At 37.9% G+C, this 13,514-nt stretch overlaps 1 protein-coding gene across 1 annotated transcript in view; it reads left to right on the top strand.

Annotated features, from left to right (window-relative positions):
* The window catches only part of MORC1 (MORC family CW-type zinc finger 1), a 194,412-nt gene that overhangs the window by 98,861 nt on the left and 82,037 nt on the right, over positions 1 to 13,514 (top strand). The window contains exon 14 of the mRNA XM_066241204.1: positions 2,110 to 2,264. Coding sequence (XP_066097301.1) covers positions 2,110 to 2,264 — 155 coding nt within the window. The remainder of the gene's footprint in view (positions 1 to 2,109; positions 2,265 to 13,514) is intronic.

Genomic DNA, 13,514 nt, shown 5'->3' with positions numbered 1-13,514 from the left:
TATGCCTGCTCTAAGGAAGAGGTTTACTTTTGTAATGTTTAAATGCATTTTATGAGCAACTTGATGCTTTACCATTCTGTGTGCCATTTACTCGAATTAAGTTCTTAGTATTTTACCAATTTAAAAATAATGCAAAGCTTATTAAATTTTAGAAAAGAAAAATCTAAAGTCTTCTAAAGCAACCCTGTTAACATTTTGTGTAGCCCCTTCACGTGTGAGTTCTAGGCTGTTACTTGCATGAACGTGTATTTTTAACACTCTCCAGCCTATTGGAATTCCAGAGTAATACAGTCTGGTGCTTTCCCAGTGGTCTGAAACTCCACAATCTGTGCTTTCCTGAATTATGTCGAGTCCTGAAAAGAGACCAGAGGAAAGCACAGAGTCAGACAAGACAACCGTGACCAGTAGAATGGCTCAGGGGGAAATTTTTCATCTTGTTTTCTTTACTCTGAAGGAGTTAGCAATTCATCCATATGTTCATTCACTCAACAGACACTTATACTGCGGTATCATGCATGACAGGCATTGTATTAAACTCTGCAGACAAGATGGTGAAGAACTGTTACCATTTGCTAAGGGACTTATAGTCCAGTACAAGGGATGGTTGTGTAAATACATATTTTTTATATTGTGTGGAAACAACAAGGATGATCTTTTAAAACATAAGTTTGTTTACTGTATTGCTTAAAACCCCAATGCATGTAAAATAGAACTGCCTATAGTTACTATGGTTTTTCAGTGCTCTGGTCTCCGCTTGGCTCTGTGACACCCCCAATCCCACCCGTACACACCCTCTCACTGCATTCCATTCACACCAGCAGACTTCCTGTTTCTCAGACATCCCAAGCTTCCTGTTTCTCAGACATCCTAATCTTGTTCTTACCTTACAGCCTTGACACTGTCATTTCCTCAGCCTAGAATCTTCTGCTTTAGATCTTATTGCTGGTCCTATGAGCACCAGCTCTAAAGTTCCCCCCACAAGAAGATCTTTCTGGACTGTCTAAATAAAATTAGCCCTTGCTATCACACTCCACCCACTTATCTATCATTCTTTACATATTACAACTCCTGCTTTATTTTCCTCACATCACTTATCACCGTCTGAAACGATGTTGTACATTTATCCATTTATTAGCATCATACCTGTCACCCTTCAATAGGAGAGTAACTTTAGGACACTTTCTGTTCATTACTGTATTCTTAGGTCCTGGAATTAGTTCCAGGTTCTCAGCTTCAAGAATGAATGAATGAATGAATGAATGAATTTATGCTAGAGGCAAGTATCATGACCAAAAAGAACCTTTAGGAAGAAATAATCCCCAGTCAGGCTTCTTGGGAGAAATGATGACTGAATTTAGACTTACAGACTGAATCATGAAGGGAGGGCAAGGTGGGAGGGGAAAATGGTGAGAAACTTGATAGGCAGGGGCCCCAGATTGGGAAGGCTTGATCTGTACACCATTCTGGGCATTGGGTTGGCCCTGAACAGTTAAGAGTCCAGATACTCTTTCCCAAAACAGGTTCTGTCACTAAGTAGAATATCTTAGTTACCAACATCACGAGCTGTTAATAGTGTGGGGAAAATTGAGTTTATCCATCCAGCTCATAGGCAGATACCTGTTATTCTCAGGAGTTATCCAGCCCTTATGTCCCCTTATCAGAATTCGTTGAGCACCCCGTGGACCTTTGCAATGAGGATAAGTCCCACCTGACAGGTGAAATGAGGGTGAAGAAAGCAACTCTCTGACCAGTTTCATTAAGAGGATCATGTCAGTTTCTTGCAGAAAGGCATTGTTGGTGTTGTTTAATGCTAAGAGACCTCTTCCTCCCCCCTACCCTGACTCCCCACGAAAGATTATAAGTTTGGTAAAGGAGGCATATTCAGTAATGATGTATTAAAGCCAATTAGTATTATGAGATCAAACACACCTGGTTGGGATCACCATAGATTTATGTAACAAAACACAATAGTCAAACTTTGACATGGTTTAGATCAAGTGAACAAATTTATTTTTGAAAAAGTTGATTTCAAAATACTGGATATGTTTGCTTTTCTCCCCCTTAGCTAAACTATATGCACAAAATTAATGCATGTATTTATTCCCCCAGACTTGGTGCAGGCGTGGTTGGAATTGTTAATATACCTTTGGAGATCATGGAGCCATCTCATAATAAGCAGGAATTTCTCAATGTCCAGGAATATAATCATCTACTAAGAGTCATGGGACAGTTCTTGGTTCAATACTGTAAAGACACCGGGATCAGTGAGTATTCAATAGTCATAGTAAGAGGTGCTTAAAAGGGATCAACTTGCGTGATTTCTTTAAGCTGAAATGATTGCGTTGATTCAGGTAACCATTAACCTGAACCCCTGAAAGAGACCTTCCGCATTAAAAACATGAGAAAAATGAGAAGGAATTCCAGTCTCAGAGGAAGGAGACAGAAGTTTTCTCCAAATAGTCTGAGAAACTGGCAAAGGGCCTGTTGGACTCCATGGTGTAAGAGCACACCGCCCATCTGGACCTGAGCAGTCCTACAGCATCGTTATATCGTGCCGCGGAGTAATCATTGTTGACCCTGGATAACTGTAGATATGTTAAACTTTGTTTTGTGTATCTGCCAAGCCTTGAATGTGTTAATTCCAGAATGATTTTGATTAAAAATCATTAAAATAAATATGCTTGGAAACTTAAAAAGATAAACTTCAATTATTTGGAAAATTTGAATTATTCAGATCATCTTACTCTCCAGAGATATCTGAACAATGAGGTGGTATGCTATACATTAATTAAATAAACTTCCTGTAAGCTGTGCAGACATAGGTTTCATTTATGGAAAGAAATAGACAAGCTACTGTGTATTTGCTCAGTGATTTGCAAGAAATATGTATAATTCATGCGTATCAAAAATTATGTCTCCACCCTTGAGACAACTTAAAATTTTATTATTTATTGCTCCACTTGAAGTTGAAATTTTAGAATATTTTAGTTGCTTTTGTACCCACTCTGCTAGGTCCTAAAATTTTCTCATACCAGTGAAACGGAACATAGTGCAGGAATTCAGGGAAAAAAACAATAAAAGTGAGAATGAAGTTGAGGGCACGGGTTTCCTGCCGCAGCTGTATTTTCATGTTGGACTAAGACCTGCTCAGAATGTGGGCTGTGGACCAGCATGAGCAGCATCACCTAAGACAGAATGTGGGCTGTGGACCAGCATGAGCAGCATCACCTAAGACAGAATGTGGGCTGTGGACCAGCATGAGCAGCATCACCTAAGAGCCTGTTAGAAACGCAGAATCCTAGGCCCCAGTCTGACCTATTGGGTTAAAATCTGCATGTTAGGCCCTGGCCGGTTGGCTCAGCGGTAGAGTGTCGGCCTAGCATGCGGAGGACCCGGGTTTGATTCCCGGCCAGGGCACACAGGAGAAGCGCCCATTTGCTTCTCCACCCCTCCACCGCGCTTTCCTCTCTGTCTCTCTCTTCCCCTCCCGCAGCCAAGGCTCCATTGGAGCAAAGATGGCCCGGGCGCTGGGGATGGCTCCTTGGCCTCTGCCCCAGGCGCTAGAGTGGCTCTGGTCGTGGCAGAGCGACGCTCCTGGTGGGTGTGCCGGGTGGATCCCGGTCGGGTGCATGCGGGAGTCTGTCTGACTGTCTCTCCGTTTCCAGCTTCAGAAAAATGAAAGAAAAAAAAATCTGCACGTTAGCTGGATCTCCAGGTGATCAGTGTGCACATTGAAGTTTGAGAAGCTCTGGAGAGTACACCCGTAGCAGCTTTGCGTGGCATACTTTTTCCACATGTATTCTTTTCTCAGAGACATGTTTGCAGTTATCCCAAGCCTAGGAATGACCGCCTCCTTTGACAGGGTTGGTTGACAGCTGTAGAAAGCTGGGGAATATACAGAGTGGGGGAAAAATCAAACACGTACTTTCTGGTCTTTAGATGCCACGTGACATGGTCCAGAAGGAAGATGTTAAGCGTTTGAAAATTGTGTAACTTCTCTTTATATTTTCTCTAGCCGTTTTCTTGTTTTCTTCATCCTTAGAATAAGGATTTTAGTCTTCAGAAAGAGCCAGACATTACATTTAAAGGTGACAGGAATGATCTCCATCCAGTTCACACTCAGGACAACCCTACCTAGTCTTTCCTGGGTGTGAGGGTAGCTTTCTCAAAGCTCCTTCACCTGGCATGGGGGTGCCCTCCCAACAGCTGTTCTCTCTATTCAAGGGCGGCACTTGCCAGCCTTCCTCTTCTTATCTACTCCCTATGTAACTTCCTATCCCTAGTTTATCTACCTAATTTTATTTCAAAACTTTCTCAACAGATGTAATAAGATTCAAAATAACTGTTGTATAAATATATGTGTTTTAATTATTACTTGCTAATAGCATATTATTTTCCTAATTCCATAATTGGTTTTTTGTTTTGTTTTGTTTTGTTTTTGTATTTTTCTGAAATGAGAAGTAGGGAGGCAGAGAGATAGATTCCTGCATGCCCCCGACCAGGATCCACCAGCAAGCCCACTACAGGGCAATGCTCTGCCCATCTGGAGCCATTGCTTCATTGCAACTGGAGCCATTTTAGCACCTGAAGTGAGGCCATGGTTCCATCCTCAGTGCCCGGGCCAACTTGCTCCAGTGGAGCCTTGGCTTCAGGAGGGAAGGAGAGAGACAGAGAGAAGAGAGAGATGGAAGGGTGGAGAAGGCTGCAGGAGGGAAGGAGAGAGACAGAGAGAAGAGAGAGATGGAAGGGTGGAGAAGCAAGTGGGCGCTTCTCCTGTGTGCCCTGACCAGGAATTGAACCTGTGACATACACATGCCAGGCTGTCACTCTACCAACTGGCCAGGGCAACCATAATTGTTTATGAATTGATTTCGAGCTAGAAAGTACCATCAAAAAAGATGTTCCTCTAGAAGGAAGGCGGAGAAGAGAAAAGAGGGAGCGTGTGCATCTGTTCACGCTTCTCACAACCTCATCCCAAACTTCATTATCAAACCGAGTCAAGCAATCAAGGTCAGAATTGGTAGTCTCAGGAACTGTGCTGAGGAGATTGACCTTCAAGATCTTTGCGTATTAATTCCCACAGGAGTAACCAAAGTGTTATGTGATGTTTGCCTACTACTCTGAAAGCCAGTATTACAAGACACATCATTTTAAGGAAAAGTAGGCTAAGTTTTTTGCCTTATAAATAAAAGATGCAATCTTTGTATTTGCTGTAAATCTGATCTGTTTCTATGGAAAATTGAGCCCTTGTAAAAATTGAATCGGCAGAAAGGGAAATGGAGAGGTAACGACTTTGTGTCATTTATCAAATTTGCTTTTCCTTTTGGCAACAGCTGGTGCTAAGAATCTCAAATTTTTTCCTTGTCTCTGAGTCTGACCTTATCGCACCGTCTGCTTCTGTGCTTTCTGAAACTTTATACATCCTTACAGTAAAATGGAAATATGAATCGTCAGCCTTTTTGCAGTATGGACTGAAGGAGAAGGAAAAGATTAGAAACATCAGCTGAGATTTGAGTTTGAACCGAAACAATTACATAGAAATTTATTACTAAACTTCTCCAAAATGGATCAAATGTAGCTGATGTACCAAAAGGAAATCTGTAATATAATAAGCAGAACCTTTCCCAGAACTCAAATTATAGGGCCTCAGGCTGGCAAGGAGGCTAAAAGTCATTTAATCCGGTTACCCCCTCCCCATGTTTTGCCCTCTCTGTCTCACCCACTCCTGCCCCAGGCAAGTGGACTGCCATTTTAAGCCTAAGTGGGGCCTCCCGTGAAAGAAAAGTTGCTGCTTCTTGAAGCAGCCTATGAATGTCCACACAACTGTATTGAAAATACTTTTTCATATTCAAGTCCAATCTATTTCTCGTGTATTCTTTCACTCACTCACCTGTGCTAGGCTTGGAGTGCCGTAAGACTAACAGACCAGTCACGGTCCACCCCCTCAGGGACTGGACGGTCCAGCAGACCTAACATGGTCTGACAGTTGGAATTAAGATTGGTGTCCAGCAGAGAAGAGAGAGTGCTGAGGAAGCCAGGGGTCAGGAGCCCACCATCTAGAGCCCGAAGAAGACCTCCCTGAAGAAGTCATGTTTCCTAAAGGATGAGGCGGAGTCAGTCGGGCCAGCTTAGTTCTTCCTCCTCGGGGCCATGAGTGATTGGCCTATAAAGCCTTTTTTAAATGACAGCCCACCAGATATCTGAAGATAAGCTTTCTGTCTCTCTCCAGCCTTGTTTTATCTCAACATTTCAGATTTTGTTGTTATTCTTTATTCAACATGGCATTAAATATACTTTGCATTTAAGGTTCTGCTTTATAAAGTGTATCACCTAGAAACAAATTCTAGGTTTCATCTCCCTTCTAGTCTCCACTGCACAGAAGTGTATGGTTCTGAACTGGGAGCCAGGAAGCCCTAAGGAACCTCCGAATATGGCTAGAAGTCCTTGAATCCCTATCTACCAATTGTTGTCTAAAATGGCATTATGCCTCATACACACACACACACACACACACACACACGTGCGCGCGTGCGCGCGCATGCGTTACCATTTTTCAAACATCAATAGATGTAGTTATAGGTAGTAAAATCACAAAAAAGTGTTATTAAATTTATAGCTTTTTTTTTTTATCATGCATTTGTCAGGCCAGGGGGTGGCAGTTCTGAAATTATTTTGCAGCTTAAGGAGACCCTTGTGGGAAACTACCGATTTGGAAGAAGAGAAAATGATGCTTGCAGCATTGCCAGGTGAAATAATGAAGTTGATGCCTAGAGCACCTTGGAGCAACTCAACGGATTCCTGGAGTTTTGCTGTGGAGCCGACTTCACAGTAGAGGGGAGGAGTGAAGACATTCTGACTGCAGCTGCCACCTGCTTCTGCCATTGACTGTAGCAGGAAGTGAGACTGGCCCTACCCCACATCACCATTCCCTGGAGCCAAGAGAGCAGGGGGCTATAAGCAGTTCACCACCACGGAAGACCCCTGGCCTTGCTTTCTTCTTCAGTTTAAATAGAGCACTTTGGGAAGCGATTATATAGGGCCTCTCTGTTCTCACGTGCACCACAGACTCTAAGGCATCATGGCAGTTCTTCCTGATAAGTGGCAGTTGGCCTCGTGATTCTTCTCAAGAGTGTGCAGGTAGCACTCTACCAACTGATGGAAGTGGCCGTATCACTTGGAACCAGTTTGCCATTCCTAACCGAGGAATTCTGTTGAGAATATAGGTGATAAATGATCACACCCATGGATCAGCTTAGGAAGGGTCAGATGTCTGGCTTATCTAAAAACGAGACAGTGATGACGAACAGGACAATAGTCAACAAAGGATGAGGCATGATTTACTGTCCCCTTAGTATGGATATGCATTTTCTGCCTCAAGAAATCTTTAAAAATAGAATATAATCATCTATATAGATGCAGAACTATCTGAAGGCAGGAACCAGATTTAAATACCTCTCTAGCTTATCATTTTCTTGGTGCTTTGATTTTATAAATATATTGGACATCCTTGTTTTGATTAAAACTATCAGATCTTTGCTTTATAGTTTTACTACTAAATTTTATTTCTTCTCCCCTTGGGTAATTGCTTTCCTGGTTGTCTTTGTACATTCTGTGAACAGACACGAAACTGACATTTAGGAGAGTGTTACATTTCTCATATTTTTCGGAGGCAAATATGTATGAACTGCTCCTTTAATATTGCTTTTGGACAAATTTTACTATGTTATTGCAGTATTTTACTTTTTAACTTTAATTTTTTCCTGGTTTTAAGAGGCTCCTAAAAATTAATCACATGACTTTAAATATTAGAAATCTTCCGGCCCTAGCTGGTTGGCTCAGTGGTAGAGCATTGGCTCAGCATGTGGATCTCCCGGGTTCAATTCCTAATCAGGGCACACAGGAGAAGCAACTGTCTGCTTCTCCACTCTTCTGCTCCCCTTCTTTCTCTCTCTCCCTCTCTCTCTCTCTCTCTCTCTCTCTCTCTCTCCCTCTCTCCTCTCCCCTGCCACAGCCATAGCTCAATAGGTTCGAGTTCATCAGCCCCGCGCACTTAGGGTAGCTCAGTGGAGCCTCTGTCTCAAGTGCTAAAAATAGCTCACTTGGGAGCATGGCCCCAGGTGGGCAGAGCATTGACTCCGGATAAGAGTGGACAGGTGGATCCCAGTCAGGGCGGGAGTCTGTCTCTCTATTTTCCTCCTCTCACTTGGAAAAGAAGAAGAAGATAAAAAAAGAGAAATCTTCTAAATTAAGTACTCCATACATAGGTAGCAGTAAATTAAATTTTCAGTTTTTCTCAGATAGTTGTTCTAGAAATTGGGATTTTAATTCTGTATTTTATTAGTTTAACAAGCTTGTTGATTATTCAAACAAAAGTTTCAAGGCATGTATTCTTCTATAATTTTATATATGACCTATGTGCTTGCAGCGTTTCTTGTTTACAGATTATTAAAGCAGAGTTTTAAAATTACAATACCTTGAGGATGTTGAAATAATATTATTTTGGAATTAATAAATTTTGGGTTATCTACATAGCTCTCTTCAGAGTGGCTATAAATATTCTTAAAAATACAGTAAGTACTTTTTTCAAGCTTTGAAATTTCACTCTTTTGCTCTTAATTGACTTCTGAATGAAAGGGTAATTTTAAAACCTTTATTAAGACGCATTAACAGAAACATGAATTATTAAAACCGTATGTTTAAAATATCCATAATTATAGGTATATAACTGACTACTTTAGTCAAGGCCAGCCTAATATAATAAATTTTTATTACTTTTACTGTTTCTTGCCAGTAGGATAGGCAAGAATTTTTCTTAGCTTTATTGGGGTATAATTGCCCAAAAGTGTATATACTTAAAGTATTCGGTGTGATGATTTGATATACACTGTGAAATGTCTGCCACAATCAAGTTAACATATTCACCTTTTTGCGTGTGTTGGTGAGAATGCTTAAGGTCTTCCCTCTTAGCAAGTTTCAAGCATACAATATAGTCTTACTAATTAGTCATCATGGCATACAGTAGATCTCTGGAGCTCATTCATCTTATAAGGGAAAGGTTGTGCCCTCTGACCAACGTCTTCCCAGTTCTCCTTCCCCACAGCTGCTGGCAACCACCGTTCTACTCTGTTTCTGGATCCTATACTAGTTCTATTTTTAATTTTTTGAGGAACTTTTGTATCGAGTTCCATAATAGTTGCACCAATTTACATTCCTGCCAGCAGTGTGCAAGGTTCCCCTTTACTCTGTATCTTGCCAACACTTCTGTCATTTTCATAACAGCCATCCTCACAGGTGTAAGGTGAAATCTGATTGTGGCTTTGATTTGCATTTCTCCAGTGATTAATGGTGTTTAACACCTTTTCATATACCTGGTGGACATTTGTATGTATTTTTGGAAAACTCTCTGAATATACAGGTTCTTTGCCCATTTATTAGAGTATTTTTTTTTTTGCTATAGAGTTGGATAAATAAATTCTTTGTATATTTTAGATATTAACTCTTGATCAAATAAATATATGGCTTTCAAACATTTTCTCCTTTTCTGTTTGTTGTCTTTTTATTTTGTTGATTGTTTCTTTTGTTCTACAGACTTTTTTAGTCTGATGTCCCATTTTTGATATTTTTTGTTGTGTATTTTGGTGTCATATCCAAAATTCATTTTCGGAGCAGTGTCAACTAGTGTTTTTCCTATGCTTTCTTCCGAGAGTTTTATGGTTTCAGGTTTTACATTTAAGTCTTGTCCATTTCAAGTTAATTTTTATGAGTGGTATAAGACAGGGTGTCCAATATTATTAGGGTGTCTTAATTCTTTTGCATGTGGATATTCAGTTTTCCTGAGATCATTTATTTAAGAAATTATTTTTTCCTATGGATGTTTTTGCTGTCCTTGTCAAAGATTGGTTGACTAGAGTATGTGTGGATTTATTTTTAGGCTTTCTATTCTGCTCCATTGGTCTATGTAACTGTTCTTTCTTTCCTCAAATATCATACTGTTTTGATTACTGTGATTAATAGTAATCAGGGAGTGTGGTACATCCAGCTTTGTTGTTCTTTTTCAAGATAGCTTTGACTATTCAAGGTCATTTATAGTTATATATGAATTTTAGGATTTTTTTTGTACGTCTCTGAAAAATGCCATATGAAGTCTTATAGGCATTGCATTGAATCTTTAGATTACTTTGAGTAATATGGGTATTTAAAAATACGATTTTTTTTTATCCGAAAACATGGGATATCTTTCCATGTATTTGTATCTTAAATTTATTTCAGCAGTGTCTTACTGTTTTCAGTGTAGACGTCTGTCACCTACTTGGATACATTTAATCCTACACGTTTTATTCTATTTCATAAGATTGCTCTCTTATTTCTCTTTGAGATAGTTTGTTAGCATATAAAATGTAACTTATTTTTGTATGTTGATTTTGTAACATGCAACTTTACTGACTGACTGCATTGATAAGATTTTGGTGGAATCTTTAGGTTTTCCCTATATAATGTTATCTGCAAGCAGTAAAGTAGTACTCTTTTTTTCTGAAGCCCTTCCTTTCTTTTTCATACCTAATTGCTCAGGCTAGGTCTTTCAGTACTGTGTTAATTAGAAGAATGGACATTCTTGTCTTGCTTTTGATCTTGAAGAAAAGCTTTTAACTTTTTGCCATTAAGTATGATGTTAGCTGTGGGCTTGCTAAATATAACCTTTATTATGTTGAAGTGCATTTCTTTGATACTTTGAATTTTTATCATGAAAGGATGTTCATGTTCAGTTTTGTCAAATATTCTTTCAGCGCTTGTTAAGATAATGATATGATTTTTATCTTTTATTCCATTAATATGGTATATCATGTTTATTTGTGTATACTGAACCACACTTGTGTCCAGGGATAAATCCCACTTGATTATGGTGTATGATCCTTTTACTATGCTTTTGAGTTTGATATACGTATATATATTTTAGGATTTTTACACCTATGTTCATTAGTGATATATAGCTTGTACATTTTTTTATCTGAATTTGGTATTAAGGTAATGCTGACCTTGTAAAGTGAGTTTTATATTTTTTTTTCGTAGAGTTTGAACAGGATAGCATTAATTCTTTTTTAATGTTCAGTAGGATTCACCAGTGAAACCATCTGGTCCTGGGATTTTCTTTGTTGGGAGATTTTAAATGACTGATTTGGTCTCCTTACTAGTTACAGGATTTTCAGATTTTTTTACTTCATAATTCAGTTTTTGGAATTTCATATATTTCTAGAAACTTACCCATATTCTTGTAGGTTATATAATTTGGAGGGCACTTAATTGTTCATAGTAATGTCTTGTGATTTATTGTATTTTGTGGTATCAGTTTCCTCTTCTGATTTTATGTAGATTTCATTCTTTTTTTTCCTAGTTATCTATTTAAGGGTTTTTCAGTTTTCTTTATCTTTTCACAAAGGAGCTCTTAGTTTCATTGTAGTTTTCTGTTATTTTTTTTTAAATTTCATTTATTTCTGCTTTTATCTTTGTTAATTTCTTCCTTCTGCTAACTTTGGACTTGCTTTGTTTTTCTTATTATATAATTATAGTTTCTTGCAGTGTAAAGTTACATTGTTTATTTGAGGTCTTTTTTGTTTCTTTATGTAGATATTTATTACTGTCAACTTCCCTCTTAGAACTGCTTTAATTATATCTAATAAATTTTGGTATGCTGTTTTCATTCTCTGTTATCACAATATGTTTTTAATATTTTCTTTTGATTTTTTTCCTTGAGCCATTGATTGTTCAGCAGTATGTTAATTTTCACATATTTGTGAATTTTCCAGCTTTTCTCTTATTTTTAATTTCTAGTTTTATACCAAATTGTCAGAAAAGATACTTGATATTTCAATCTTTGTAAATTTGTTAAGATTTGTTTTGTGATAGTCCTATGATCTATCCTGAAAAATGTTCTATGTGCATTTTAGAAGAATGTATATTCTGCTGCTATTGGATGTATGTTTGTTAGGTTCATTTGATCTAAAGATGGTTCGAGTCCAGTATGCACTTTTGATTTTCTTAGTGGATGGATATATCCATTATTGAAAATGAGACAATGAAGTCCCCTACTATTACTGCATTGCTGTATATTTCTGCCTTAGTTCTGTTTATATTTGCTTCATATTTTTAGTTGCTGTGATATTGGTTGCACATATATTTACAATTGTTATTTACATTTTGTTATCCTCTTGATGAATTGATTCTTTTTCATTATATATCAATAGTTATCTTTGTTTTCTGTTACAGTTTTTGATTTGAAGTATATTTTGTCTTATGTAAATATAGCTCTTGGTTTCCATTTGCATGAAGTATCTTTTTCCATATCTTTCCTTTGAGCTTATATATGAACTGAAGTGAATCTTTTGTAGACAGCATATAGTTCAGTCTTGTTTTTTATCTATCAGACACTTTGTCTTTTTATTGGAGAATTTAATTCATTTACATTAAAGTAATTTTTGATAGATAAGGACTTACAATTGTCATCTTACTGTTTTCTGGGTGTTTTACAGTTCCTTTGTTTCTTTCTTCCTCTTGTAGTTTTCCTTTGTAATATATTTTGATATATATAGTGTTATGCTTTGTCGCGATAATGTTATTCTTTCTCTTTCTCTATTGTATACCTATGATAAGTTTACTTTGGTTACCATGAGGCTTACATAAAACATCTTATAACATTCTGTTTTAAAGAAAACAATTTACCTTTCATACAAAAACTTTACCTTTTTATTCTCTTTCACCACATTGTAGTCTTTTTATTTCACAGTTTACATGTTTTTATTTTGTGTATACATTAAGAAATTATTGTAACTATACTTATTTTAGTATCTCTGTCTTTTTACTTTTATATTAAAGTGATTTATACACCACCATCATGTTATTAGAATATTCTGAATTTGACTATGTATGAAGTTACCTTTATGTAACAATGAGATTCATATTTTTGAGTTTTCAGGTTACTAAGTATTGTCCTTTCATTTCAGTTTGGAGAACTCACTTTAGCATTTCTTGTAAGGCAGATCTAGTGGTAATGAAGTCCCAGAGCTTTTGTTTGTTTGGAAAACACTTTATCTCTCCATTTCTAAAAGATAGCTTTTCCTGATTAAGTGTATTTGGTTGTCATTTTTTTCTCTATCAACTCATTGATTATATCATCCTACCCTCTCTTGACCTGCAAGTTTCTGCCAGAAATGCACTGATAGCCTAATGGCAGGTTCCCTTGTATGGGAGGAATTATTTTTTCTGCAGGCTGAGTAACACATGAAAGAAAGTAGAAACTGACATGAATATTTTCTCCCACTGCCTTGTGTCTGGCCAGCTTACTTATCTGCTTGCTGAAGCATCTACTTAGTCTTCAGGGTTCACTCCATGGACATTTGTTTTAATAACACCATAAGCACAACTGCAAGTTGTGCCTGATGGATTAGCTTCTTCCTTAAGACAAAAAGTAAAGGTTTATTGGCAGTTTAGTAAGACCCATTTCTGATCTCGAGTAAAAACTT

This window comes from Saccopteryx bilineata, chromosome 8, assembly GCF_036850765.1.
Source record: "Saccopteryx bilineata isolate mSacBil1 chromosome 8, mSacBil1_pri_phased_curated, whole genome shotgun sequence".
NCBI classification, from domain to species: Eukaryota; Metazoa; Chordata; class Mammalia; order Chiroptera; family Emballonuridae; genus Saccopteryx; species Saccopteryx bilineata.
This window is presented reverse-complemented; position numbering and strand designations above follow the sequence as displayed.